Raw genomic sequence first — 13,267 nt, 5'->3', positions numbered from 1 at the left:
TGTTCCTAGATGATCTGCTTTTTTTCTTCACATTTCAGTCTTCTTATATTTATTTTATTTTAATGTGCAGGGTTTTCAGCTATACTTAAAAAAATAGGAATAAGTTTGTCTACTATATCTTTCAGGAACTAAAGTGCCCTAGATATACACTAAATAGAGCTACCCTATACCATTCAACTTGCATTTCTCCTGTTATGGGAGTATAGCACTTTAGTTATTTAGAATTCTGTGATTTCTGTTAGAAATTACTAGGTAAGAAAAGAGTTGGATTTACTGTGTCCTTTGAGAATAGAAACTAAAGACTGAATCTTTGCCATGGCATGGGTGAAATGGAGAACTGCATCATTACTTAGGAAAGACGTAATGGGAATTTGTCCCCCAATTTTAATCTTTGAGTCTCTATTCACAATTTTTAAAAGTCAAATGTTAAACTCAATTATCACAAAAAATATAATGAAATGTGCTAACAATGTTTGAAATTTTTTTTGTCATTGGACTGTGACAAACCATTTCCATTTTGTTCAAGAATTCTTTGCTTATCTCCCTCTCCAAGTAGATGACTTCATAACTTCACTGAGCAAGTGAAGGTTGTAAAATGTAAATATAATTACTTCCTTTTTATATTTTAGTAATTTTGTACCTCCACCTATTCTCTCTTGCCTTTCTGCTGATTTTAATGTAAAGCAATTTAAGTGCCAAGATTCTAGGCAGACATCTCAGTTTGAATTCTAGCTCTGTGTCTTACCTGATTTGTGATCTTACACAAACTTTAACAGGCCTAATCTTCACTGTCCTGATGTGAGAAATGAAGATAATAATTGTATTTAGCTATAACAGACATGAAAGTTAAAAACTATAGCAGCCATGAAAGTGCCTGGCTTGTATCTCCTTTCAAGAAAAAAAGTTGTTCAACTAGAAGGAGTATATTTTGCTGAGAATTTCCAGCTGTTACTGTCTTGAAGATTTGCCTCAGATTTTTAGGTGAGGACACATCCTTTGTGAACAGCCTCCAGTCAATGAGTAAGTATGGTGAGACACTGGGAACTAGACAACCTTGCTTCCGCCCCTATCTTCAGTTCCTTTGACAGGTCTCATGTCTGTATTACAATCGGTATTATATTCTGAAACCTTTCATTGCCAGATCCTACTGTTCCCCACTTGATATTTCACAAACCTATCTCTGAATAAACTTTTTGAACGGCTAACTCCATCACTGTATCTGCTTGACAAAAGACTCCACTGGCACACTACTTCATTAAAGATGCAATGAATATAAAATGAGATGATACATAGAGATGAAATGCTACCTAATCATTTCTTCACATAATAATTGTCATATAATAATTAGTAAATAAGAGTTAGCTATTATTATGCTTTTAAAAGCTTGACTTCCACTCCTTCTTGGGTGTTCTTGACCATCATTATGGCTTGGATTTGGAATGTCCCAACAGGGCTCGTGTGTTGGAAGCATGATCTCTGATGCAACAGGGTTCAGAGGCAAGGTTTTGGGGGAAGTAACTGGATCATGAGGGCTCTTATCTCCTCAATGGATTAATCATTTAATGGTATTATTAAGAAATGATGGAAACTGCAAGAAGGTGGGACCTATTTGGGGACTATATCTTGTCCTTCTTCCCTTCTTTCTCTATTTCCTGGTTGCCATAGGGTGAGCAGCTTTGCTCTACTGCACTCTTCTGCCATGATGTTTCTGCAGTGGAGCTGTCTGACCATGGATTGTAACCACTGAACCCATGAGCCAAAATAAATCTTTCCTCCTCTAAGTTTATATCCTCAGGTGTTTGTTACAATAATGGAAAGCTGACCAACACAACCACATTCCTAATATTACTTACTAGCTTTTTTCCCACCAATTATCTGTCTGCTTGCCCACAAACCCACTGTTTTTAGTCTCTCCTTAAGTAGCACTTTTTTCAAATGTGTTAGTCTCCAAAGTCTTAAAACAACACCAGCAACATCCACATCTGCAACAACAAAACACTATTTCTCTTTTCAGTTATTTCTCTGAATCATACTATCTTATTGGTTCTATTTATTTCTCTATCCATTTGTTTGTTTTTATCCTCACTGATTTCCTGAAAATATTTCCTCAAAGATCACCAATGTTCTACACAAACTTTACAGTCTTTTCTTGGATTTTCTAAATTCTTATCAGCATTTCTGAGAAGTTATGCTATACAGAAATCGGATTCATTTTCATTTAACCCAGTATTTGTCAAATCAATTCAATTCTTTAACATAAACACACAGCAGAGACGCATACATCTGAGATATTTTGGGAATATCAATATAAAAAATATTTTTGCAAGTGAATATAATGCCTTGATTATTAAATAAAACTAATTAGAAATAAACATGTAATTAATCATTGATATTCAATCAGGACTGTGTATTGCTTAGGCACATCACAGTAATTGTGGATTATAAGAAAGAAGTACAAGCTATGCTTAGTATTCCTTAATATATGTCCAAGTAGTTGTCAAGAAAAAAATGCAGGCATTAAAAAAAAACAATAAATAAACCTGCACTACCAATATGTTTGCATTCTAGAACAAATTAATGGGTTCATAGGTAAATTAGAAAGTGTCAATTATTCTGGAAGAGCAGAAAAGTTGTAACTACCCATTCCAAGGATAAAGCTTACTCTCTATCTGTCAAATAACATTAGTATTTACTTAATGTGATTTTCCCTAGAAAATAAGAGTCTAAATTTTTTCAACACATAGAAATGATAAATATTTAAGGACACGGAAAAGCTAATTACTCTGATTTGCTCATTACACATTGCATATATGCCTTGGATTATAATGCTTTCCTCCATAAATATAAACAAAGATGGTATGCCAATGAAAATGAAAAAATTCAACAAAAGGAGCAAGAAATTTCAACAGGCCATCACATCTTCTGTTTATCTTGGACTAGTTATATAATCTCTCAGAACCTCAGTTTCCTTATCTGGAATATAAGGATAATAATAGATTGCACATTTTAAAAATTAAATTTTCTCATGAAAGTACAGCTCACAAAATAGTGCTAAGTACTGCTCAATGAATGTTAGTTATAATTAGCAGAAGTAACATTAATTGTGATTAATGCCATGGCCTCTTCTTACCGTCTATAACCTGGGTATAATATGAGTCATGAAGAAGTGAAAGACACAGTAAAAGTACCACTACTCTGAAATGTTCCCAATATTTTTTCCTAACTTTAAAACTGAATCATGTCACTCACTAGCTCAAATGTATGATGTGTCCCCCTCTTACTTTCAAAACTAAATAACAAATTTAGATGGCTTACCACAACTTTCAAGATCATGCAGACTGTCCCTTATTCTAAATTTCACCTTAAGTATTACCATTTTTCTAATGAAAATCCAATGCTGTAGGCAATTTTTGCTAGTAGATGGTTTCCAAACATCTCCTGTTATTTGCTTATTGTTTTGCCTTCTGTCTATAATTTTTTCTCAGGTCTCATGTCATTCCCTTTACCTGACATATTTCCTCTCCTTAAATTTTCATAATGAGTAGACTATTCTTTTTCATGCACTCATTCATGTATTCTCCCATTCAACAGCTATCAACAGCTACTATGTGTGTTTTCTACTGTAAGCACTAGAGATATTCCTTATAAAATAAAACTCCATTAAGAAATAGAATCATTTGAGCAGGTGTGGTGGCTCATGCTTGCAATCCCAGCAGCTTGGGAGGCTGAGGCAAAAGGATTGTGAGTTCAAAGGCAGCCTCAGCAACTTAGTGAGGCCCTAAGCAACATAACAAGACTCTGTCTCTAAATAAAATATAAAAAAGGGCTGGGAATGTGACTTAGTGGTTAAGTGCCCCTGGGTTCAATTCCTGGTGCCAAATTTAAAAGAATAAAAGAAATATAGTCATTTAACAAATTCTTGCAAATTCAACACTTGTCTAAAATGAAGGGGAGAGCTACACACACACACACATATATAGGTGTATAAATGAATATATGTATATATATGTATATATATATGTATATATGTACATATATATATAGTAGAGGAGCTAATCTACTCTGGAGATAAAAGATTTCCAAGAAAAATACACATTTTAATTAATGCGAGTAGGAGCAAATGTTCAGTAGGAATTTGTAAAATGGTGTCAGTACTTGAGAGTGGGAATAGAAGTGGGTGCAAAGAGAACCACTGTGTGAAGGTTATAAGGTGAAAAAGAACACAAATATTTACAAAACAATGGAGAACTTCTGCATGTCCTTAGTAAGTGTGATGAAGGGAATGTATAATGTGAGGACAGTGCAACAAAAAAGAGACTTTTGCTTATCTATTATAATGGCCCTTATTGAGTTAGGAAAAATGTGTCAATTGTCTTGTTCCTCAAAATCTCTAGCACAACACAAATTGACTCTAAGTGGATCAAAAGACCTAGGAATTTAGACCAGAAATCCTACACATACTAGAAGAAAATATAGGCGCAACACTTCAACATATTGGGACAGGAACTCACTTCCTGAACAGGACTCCTAAAGTACAAGAAATAAAAAATTAAGAGTTGGAATGACATCAAACTAAAAAGTTTCTTCAAAGCAAAAGAAATGATAAAAAATGTGAAGAGAGAACCTACAGAATGGAAGAAAATCTTTACTACCTGCATCTCAGATAGGATATACAAAGAACTCAAAAAAACTTAACACCAAAAAAAAAAAAAAATCCAATCAATAAACGGAGAAATGAACTCTACAGGCACTTCACAGAAGAAGAAATATAATCAGTTTTAACAAATATATGAAAAATGTCCAACATCTCTAGTGGTTAGAGAAATGCAAGTTAAAATGGCACTCTCATTTCAACTCATTCCAGTCAGAATGGCAATTATCAAGAATACAAGTAATAACAAATGTTGGCGAGGATGTGGGGAAAAAGATACACTCACACATTTCTGGTGGGACTGCAGGTTGGTGCAACCACTCTGGAAAGCAGTATGGAGATTCCTCAGAAAACTTGGAATGGAACCACCATTTGACCCAGTTATCCCACTCCTCAGTTTACACCCAAAGGACTTAAAATCAGCATACTACAGTGACGCAACCACATCAATGTTTGGCAGCTCAGTTCACAATAGATGAGCTATGAAACCAACCTAGGTGCCCTTCAACACATAAATGGATAAAGAAAATGTGGTATATATACACAATGGAATATTACTCAACCATAAAGAAGAATGAAATGATGGCATTTGCCAGTAAATTGATGGATCTGGAAACTAATATGCTAAGTGAAATAAGCCAATCCCCCAAAACAAAAGTCAAATATTCCCTTTGATATGTGGATGCTAACACACAATAAGTTGGTGGTGGGGAGAGAAAGAAGTTCATTAGATTAGATAAAGTGGAATGAAGGGAAGGGATGGGGGACAGGATTAGTGAAGATGGTAGAATAAATCTAACATAATATTCCTATGTACACATATGAAAATACCTAAGTGAATCCCACAATCATGCCCACCTACAAGAATGGGGTCCCAAACAGAATAAGATATTCCGTGCTCATATAATTTTTATCAAAATGGATTGTATTGCCATGTATAAGTAAGAACAAACAATTTAAGAAAATCCTAGTGGAGTGCCTTGAAGAGAGTAAGCATTCAGAAAATAATCATTGAAATGAATTTCTTTCCAGGAACTCATTTTAAAATTCTCTACTATAGAGGTATTTTATTTCCTGAAAGTTTCCAAAGATGTTTATGACTTTTAACCTTGGTCACAGGATTTGGGTTTTCATATTTTCAAAATTATATTATGTGCTTTATATAATATTACTGTATTCTTTTGAACTGCACCAAGGGGAATCTCCTTTTAATTATACTGAAAGAGAGGAAAAGTGATAAATTTGGCATGACAGAAATGAGATTAAATAAGGACGAGTTCATGTTGACTTGTTCTTAAAACAAGTCATAGTTTGCCTGGAGAATGAAATGTGCAATCTGTAGCTCATAGGCACCAATCAGATGTGAACCCATAGGGCAAAGGTGTGTTTATCCAAAAAATAATAAATCCTCTCAAAATTCAGAGGAAAAGGACTGCAAGTTCAGCTTGTCTTGTTTTATATATCAAATCATTTATTCTGAGCTTCCACAAACACTTTTAGCAAGTTACCTAAGACTTGCCAACATGATTCTCATAATAACTGTCTTTTTCATTATACAGGCATTTGCAGTATTTGCTTTATATTTGAGAAGAAAGCACTTTCCATTTAAACAAACTGAAACTGTTCTTAAAATTTTATTTCCAAGTTAAGAAGACAGAATAAAGGTAGAAGGTTAAAATGTTTTTACATTCTGAATAAAGAAAATATTTTTTCCTTCCAAAAGTGCCTTCATAGTGCTTCAGACATGACTGCACTGATTGAATGAGAGAGTAATTTTGGTTTTTGTTCATTTTCTGTATTATTCCATTACCTATTATTTTTTAGAACATGAATTATATAAAACAAAATTCAAGCTTTTAGTGTATAGTTCTACAAAATTGAAAAATGCATCTAATTGTATGACAACCAAAGTCAAGATATGAAATACTTGTATCAACATGGCCAATTCTATCTTATCCCTTTCTAGTCAGCCCTTCTTGCCACACATACACTCCACCTCTGACAATCATATCTACTCTCAATCATTACAGCTTTATCTTTTACCAAAATGTTATAGGAATGATATCATATACTATGTAGTCTTTTGAGTCCAAATTATTCCCCTTAGTAAAGCATTTGAGAGTTATCCCTGTTGTGTGTAAAATTAATTATTTTCTTTTTCATTTTCATTTCACTTTAGCAAATACCTAGGAGTGGCATTGTTGAATCTCTATATTTTTGCATTCTCACCTGGAAAGTAAGAAAATGTTGTTTGTTCCATGTTCTTACAATTCTGTACTCAGCTTTTTTTGTTGTTTATTTTATTGTGGCTATTTGAATGAATTTGTAATACTATTTCACTATAACTTAATTTGCATTATACTAATGACTAATGGTACTTCACATCATTCATGTGGTAAATAGCTGTTCATAGTCTTCTTTGGTGAAGTGCCTGCCCAAATGTTTGCATACTTTGGGTTGACTTTCTTTTCTTATTACTCAATGTTGAGGGGTACTTTGTATGTTTTGGTGACACATTCTTTGCCTAATATGTGACTTTCAAATATTCTCTGTCATTTGTCTTTTCTTTTGCCTAAGTATCTTTTGAAAAGTAGAAACTCTAGTGTTCATCAAGAGCAATGTATCATTTCTTTAGTGAGTTATGCTTTTATTGTTATAGCTAAGAATATTTTGCCTAAAGCATGGGCTTAAGTATTTTTCCTGTTTTTCTTTTTTTTCTTTTCCTAGACATTTTATAGCTAGGATTCTTTTTTTTTTTTAGTTAACATTTTTTTGTGTAGTAGAAAGCATGACTCAAACTTTACTTAGCTATGTGTGCATGTGTGTTGCCGCCTGCAGCAAGGAGACCGCTGGAAAGAATCGGAGACGGACTGGGAATGAACAACTTCTTTATTTTTCTCAGGGGTGCTTCCTTGCTTGCTTCCTTACTTGCCTCTCTCCCCAAGTAGACGCCTTGGTGCCAACACCAGCTCCGACCAGCGTGGCCACCGGCCGGCCTCGAAGAGTAGGCAGTCGGCCCGGCCATGCGCCTCCAGCAGCACGCTGCTCTCGCCCCTGGCCTCCCGGCTTGCCAGCAGCTACAGCCCTTTGCTCAGGGCCATGGGCTCCAGGGCCACTGCGCACAGGAGTCTGGCCGTCAGGCCTGAGGGCGCGCAGCCCATGACAGCTCCTCGCACTCCCGCAACTTCCAGGAGTTTCACTTTGTGCCAATGCTCACCGGTGCTCCGCGGTCCGACTCCTCACGCGCTAGCGCAGCAGGGGACCATGCGGCCTAAGGGAGGGAGAGGAGGCATCGAGCCAACAGGTGGACGCGACCTCCTGCACGCACGTCGGCTCTTCCTCAAACAGCTGTAAGCATGTCTCTACATACGTGTGCATTGGTTGCATGTGGATATCTAATAGTTCCATCACTTCTTGTTGTAAATATTGACCTTTCTAAAATTGAATTGCCTTTTTACTTTGGTCAATACATGTATGTGTGAGTTTATTTCCAGACTTTCTATTCTGTTCCAATTCATGAATATGTGTATTCTTTTGTCAATTCCACTTTGTCTTGATTAATAGCTTTATATCGTTTTAAACAAGATAATAGAAGTCCTCAAATTGTGTTCTTTGTATTTTTAAATTGTTTGGATCTTTCTAATACTATTATCTTTCCATATGATTTTTAAATCAAATTTGATTTAAAAAAAAAACTGCACTGCTTGGATTGTCAGGATTGCATAGAATATATAGATTATTTTAGGGAGAACAAATATCTTAATAAGATTGACTTTTTTCATAAACATGGATTTTTCTCTCTACTTCAGTAAAATTTTTACTATTTTAATTTTATATATATTTTACAAATTTCACCATAGAAACATACATATTTTGCTAAATTTATACCTAAATATACTTTTTTTGTTGTTTCAGGTACTAGTCAAATGGTACATTCTGTGAATTTCTTCTTCTGATCTGATTTTTCATTTCTGGTACATAGAAATATGATTGATTTTTATATATTGAACTTATTTTGCTACTTGGTTGAAGATGCTTATTAGATCTAATAACTATGTTGTAGATTTTTAAGAATTTTTAAGTAGACAATCCAGATCTCTATGAAATAAGACTTATTTCTTCTATTCTCAACTGTATGGCACTTATTTATTTATGTATTCACTTACTTGCTTACCTACTAATGTATGTGTGCATTTAGACTTATTAAACTAGATAGACTTCTGGTATGTTGTTGAATAGGACTTGATTCCTTCCAATCTTACTGGGAAATCATTTTGTCTTTGACCATTTACTGTGATGTTAGTTGCAGGTTTTCTAGATATTCTTTATGACTCTAAAGAAGTTCCCTTCTAACCTGGTGCAGTGGCAGGAGGCTGAGGCAGGAGGATCAAGAGTTCAAAGCCTCAGCAAAAGCGAGGAACATAGCAACTCAGTGACACCCTGTCTCTAAATAAAATACCAGAATACAAAGGAGGGCTGGAGATGTGGTTCAGTGGTTGAGTGCCCCTGAGTTCAATTCCAGGCACCCCCCCCCAAAAAAAAAAAGTTTCCTTCTATTTTGTTTGGTGAGATTATATTGTGAATGGATATTTGACTGTTGTCAAATGTTTTTCCTAAACTGGTTGTACTGACCACATGGTTACCATATCTTTTTACATGGTAGTTTATATTCATTGATTTTTTTAATGAATTTATTGTTGTACATTTTGCAGATCATACAATTCACTCATTTAAATTATATAGTTCAACTATTTTAAGTAATTTTACCAAGAAATGTGACCATTATTTCAAGTCAACTTTAAAATATTTTCATCTCCCAATAAGACCCAATATACCCATTTGCAATTAATTCCCATTCTGTTTGCTGGCTCCAGGCAAACAATAATCAATTTTCTATATCTATTAATTTGACTTTCCTATGTCCTATAAATAGCATTACATAGTATCTGGAAAGAAGAAGGCATGGGAAAAGGGAATTACAGTGAATTGAAGCTGGCCAAAATTTTATATGTGCATGCATGGATGTGACATGGTGGGTCCTGGCATTGGGTGTATTTACAAGACACTAATTAAAAAATAAAAGAAGTAACCTGTAAATGGATTGAAGAGGGATCAATGGAGTGGAGAGGGGGGCAGAAAGGGGGAAACTGCTGGGAACTAAATGGGACATGGTTGTGTTACATTCTTCTATGATAACGTCAGAGTATATTCTGGTGTTGTATATAACTAAAAAGAATAAATAAAAATAAATAGATATAATGTGGGTACATTAGTGTTGTCCTACAATTTTCTGAGTCTCTTTTCAGTTTTTAATTCATTATACTTTATTTACCTGAGACTGGATGATTCCAAGGGACCTATTTTATGTTCACTGATTATTTCTTCTGCCACATTAAATCTGAAGTTGTTGAATTTATCTAGTAAATTTTTCATTTCAATTATTATTCATTTCAGTTGTCAAATTTCTACTTTTATTTCTATGTTATTAATATTGATATTCTCTATTGGAAGAGAAAGCATTATATACTCCTTTAATTCTTTAGAAATGTTTTCCTTTAATTATTTGAATGTACTTTTAATAGTTGACTCAAAGAATTTGTTTGTTAAATCTGACATCTGGGCCCTAACATAAGATATTTCTGTTGTATGCTTTTATTACCTGTGTTATGGGCCATATTTTCCTGCCTTTTTTACATGTATTCTAATTTGGGGGAAAATGGACATTTTAAAAAATATAAATAGTAATATGTCAATCTGGAAATCAGATTGCCCTTGCTCTGGACTGTGTTTTGTTACTATTGTCTTTTTATTGTTTTGCCAATGTTGCTATTATTGATTTTTTTTCTGTTTACTAATCTTTCTGGACTACTTCTGCAATTTCTGTATTTTCTTAGTGAGTCATCACTATTTAGGTGGATAAATAGGTAATGATTAGTTAAACAGGTAATGATTAGTTACAGATTTCCTTAAATGCCTCAAATATTTCTTTGTGTGTTTGGGGCACATATTCACCACTCAGGAGTTTATAAATCTGCCCTAATCAAGGCAGCCACAGAAATAGATAAACCTGTGATCACTGCTATGTTCAAGTAAACTTATTTACAAAACTAAGTTTTTAGGACTGGGGATATAGCTCAGCTGACAGAGTGCTTGCCTCGCATGCATAATGGCCCTGGGTTAGATTCCCAGCAACACACACGCACAGACAAACACTTAGGTTTCAAGGCAGATTTGTATTGAAGGGACATAATATTTTAATCCTTGATTTAGACCATTTATATAAATGTCATTAGTACTATGATTGACATTAAAGCTACAAGATCATGATGGTTGGTTTTCTCTTTACTCCATTTTTTCTAATTTCTCTATCTCCTCTTTTACTGCCTGCTATTGGATCATTTGAGTGTTTTTATTATTCTATTTAACTCCAATTGTAATCTCTATTTGTACCACTTTTTAATTATTAAGATAATGTCTTGATGTTTATAATATTCATCTTTAATTATCAAGTCTACTTTCAACCAACCCATGTGCTCTTAACTTCACCTCTCAAATTCCAATTGTATGTCTATCAGATCATTTGATATTATTCCACAGTTCTTGATTGCTCTCCTCTGCTGTTCATTCTCTCTCTCTCTCTCTCTCTCTGTCTCTCTCTCTCTCTCTCTCTTCCCCTGCCTCTATATTTACTTTTTATATTTGAGTTTGTTTTTTTTTGTATTGCCCAGTCTTCAAATTAACTAATTATACTCTGGTTATTTGCATATACTGAGAATCCCATAAAAGGCATTCTTTGTCTCTATTTTTGTACCTTTTATTTCTAATATTGTCATCTTGTTTTATTTCTTAAAGTTTCCATCTCTCTAGAAAATTTCCCAATTGTTCCTACATGTTGTCTACCTCTTCCACTAGAATCTTGGACATATTAAATATGATTTGAATGTGTGTCCCATGCAAAAATTTATGTTGAAACAATTTAAAATTTTTTTCATTGTAGATGAACCTTAATGATATTTATTTATATGTGGTGCTAAGAATTGAACCTAGTGCCTCACACACACTAGGCAAGCTCTCTACCACTGAGCCACAACCCCAGCCTGAGACTTAATTCTTATATGATGCTATATTAAGAGGTGGGGCCTCTTGGAGAAGTAACTAAATTATGAGGTCTCTGCCCTCATGAATGGATTAGTGCTTTATATAATGGCTGGAAGAAACTAGCTCGGGTACTTTTTCCTTTCTGTCCCTTCTCCCATGGAAAGACACTATTTTTCCCATCTGGAAGAAGCAGCAACAAGATACCATTTTGGAAGAAAAGAACTACTGACCCTTCACCCACATTGAATATACCAGCTCCTCGATCTTGAATTTCCCAGCTTTCCCAGACCCGTGAGCAATAAAACTTGCTATTTATGAATAACCTAGTCTCAATTACTTTATTATAGTAGCACAAAGAAACTAAGACACTAATCTAAGTTATACTGAGTTTCTTGTTTGATATTTTCACTATCTGCATCATCTATTTTGTTTTCTTGATTACTTTGTACTATGCCAATGTTGTTAATATTTTTCCTGTTATTCATAAGTCTTGCAATTTTGATTGCATGCTAGACATATTTTGTAGTATACACTGAAGTAAATGATACTTATTCTAGGAAATAAGCATGTGTCTTATAATAATAATAGTCTATTAGGTTTTTAGTGTGTATGGTAGAGGGACTGAATCAATCTTTAGAAACTGAGCAGGATTTGTGCTTTATTGTGGTTATGGTTACCATAAGTATGTCTCCAGTTTAAAATATTTTTAATATTTCCTTGAAATTATGGCTGGACCTTGGGCTCCACTCTTAGCTTTTTGTCAACCCTATGTGCCTTTGTTTCAGAAGGGTCTTCTCTTCATGTACTTGCCTCTCCTTCAATGATAGTATAATAGACTATTGTTATCAGTGACTCCATCTTTTTTATTCCTATTTCCTCTCTCATTCCCAAGAGTGTCTTGCCCTCAAGATAAGAATAAGTGATGATTAGCACATTATCACCTCTTGTCAACATCAAAACACCAGATTATCTCATTTAAGCTCCTCGGGAATGGCAAATTCTGCTTGTAGCCCCTAATCTGGTCCTTATGTAAATATCCTCTATTTCCCCAGTGACTTGAAAGGTTGTACTTGAAATAGTAAAATGTCTGCCTCATTCCAGGTTGCTTTCTTCCTCAATAAAGCTTACTTTCTTTTCCCTTTATACCAGCTCTCAGGCACTGGGTTTTCTGTGTGGCAGGCTTACAAACCTGAGCTCACAGCAGTGGACTATTATCCTTTGTGGTAGCTTAGTAGTAAAGTGCATGGGGGTTCGTTGTTATCCTTGTTCATCCTTTGTGATAGGCAGACCCCATGTCCTTGTTATCTCAGGAATAGGGTTTTCTCAGTAGCCCTGCACTTATTCCATTGACCTTCAAACTCTAAACTCTATCTTGGGGTGAGGGGTATTCTTTGCATAAGAGTTTCCTGCCTCCTCCCTATTATTAGGACACTTCTAATGATCTAGGACTAGAATAATTTCCTACTACTACTCCCTGGATTGGACATTTTGTTACTGTTGTTATTGTTTTCCTGTCTT

At 34.6% G+C, this 13,267-nt stretch overlaps 1 protein-coding gene across 1 annotated transcript in view; it reads left to right on the top strand.

Moving 5' to 3' along the window:
- Positions 1-8,432, top strand: part of LOC124971549 (uncharacterized) — a 74,943-nt gene extending 66,511 nt beyond the window's left edge. The window contains exon 4 of the mRNA XM_047535265.1: positions 7,554-8,432. Coding sequence (XP_047391221.1) covers positions 7,554-8,005 — 452 coding nt within the window. The 3' untranslated portion in view covers positions 8,006-8,432. The remainder of the gene's footprint in view (positions 1-7,553) is intronic.
- Positions 8,433-13,267: the final 4,835 nt, after the last annotated feature.

Source organism: Sciurus carolinensis, chromosome X, assembly GCF_902686445.1.
Source record: "Sciurus carolinensis chromosome X, mSciCar1.2, whole genome shotgun sequence".
Classification (NCBI taxonomy): Eukaryota; Metazoa; Chordata; class Mammalia; order Rodentia; family Sciuridae; genus Sciurus; species Sciurus carolinensis.
This window is presented reverse-complemented; position numbering and strand designations above follow the sequence as displayed.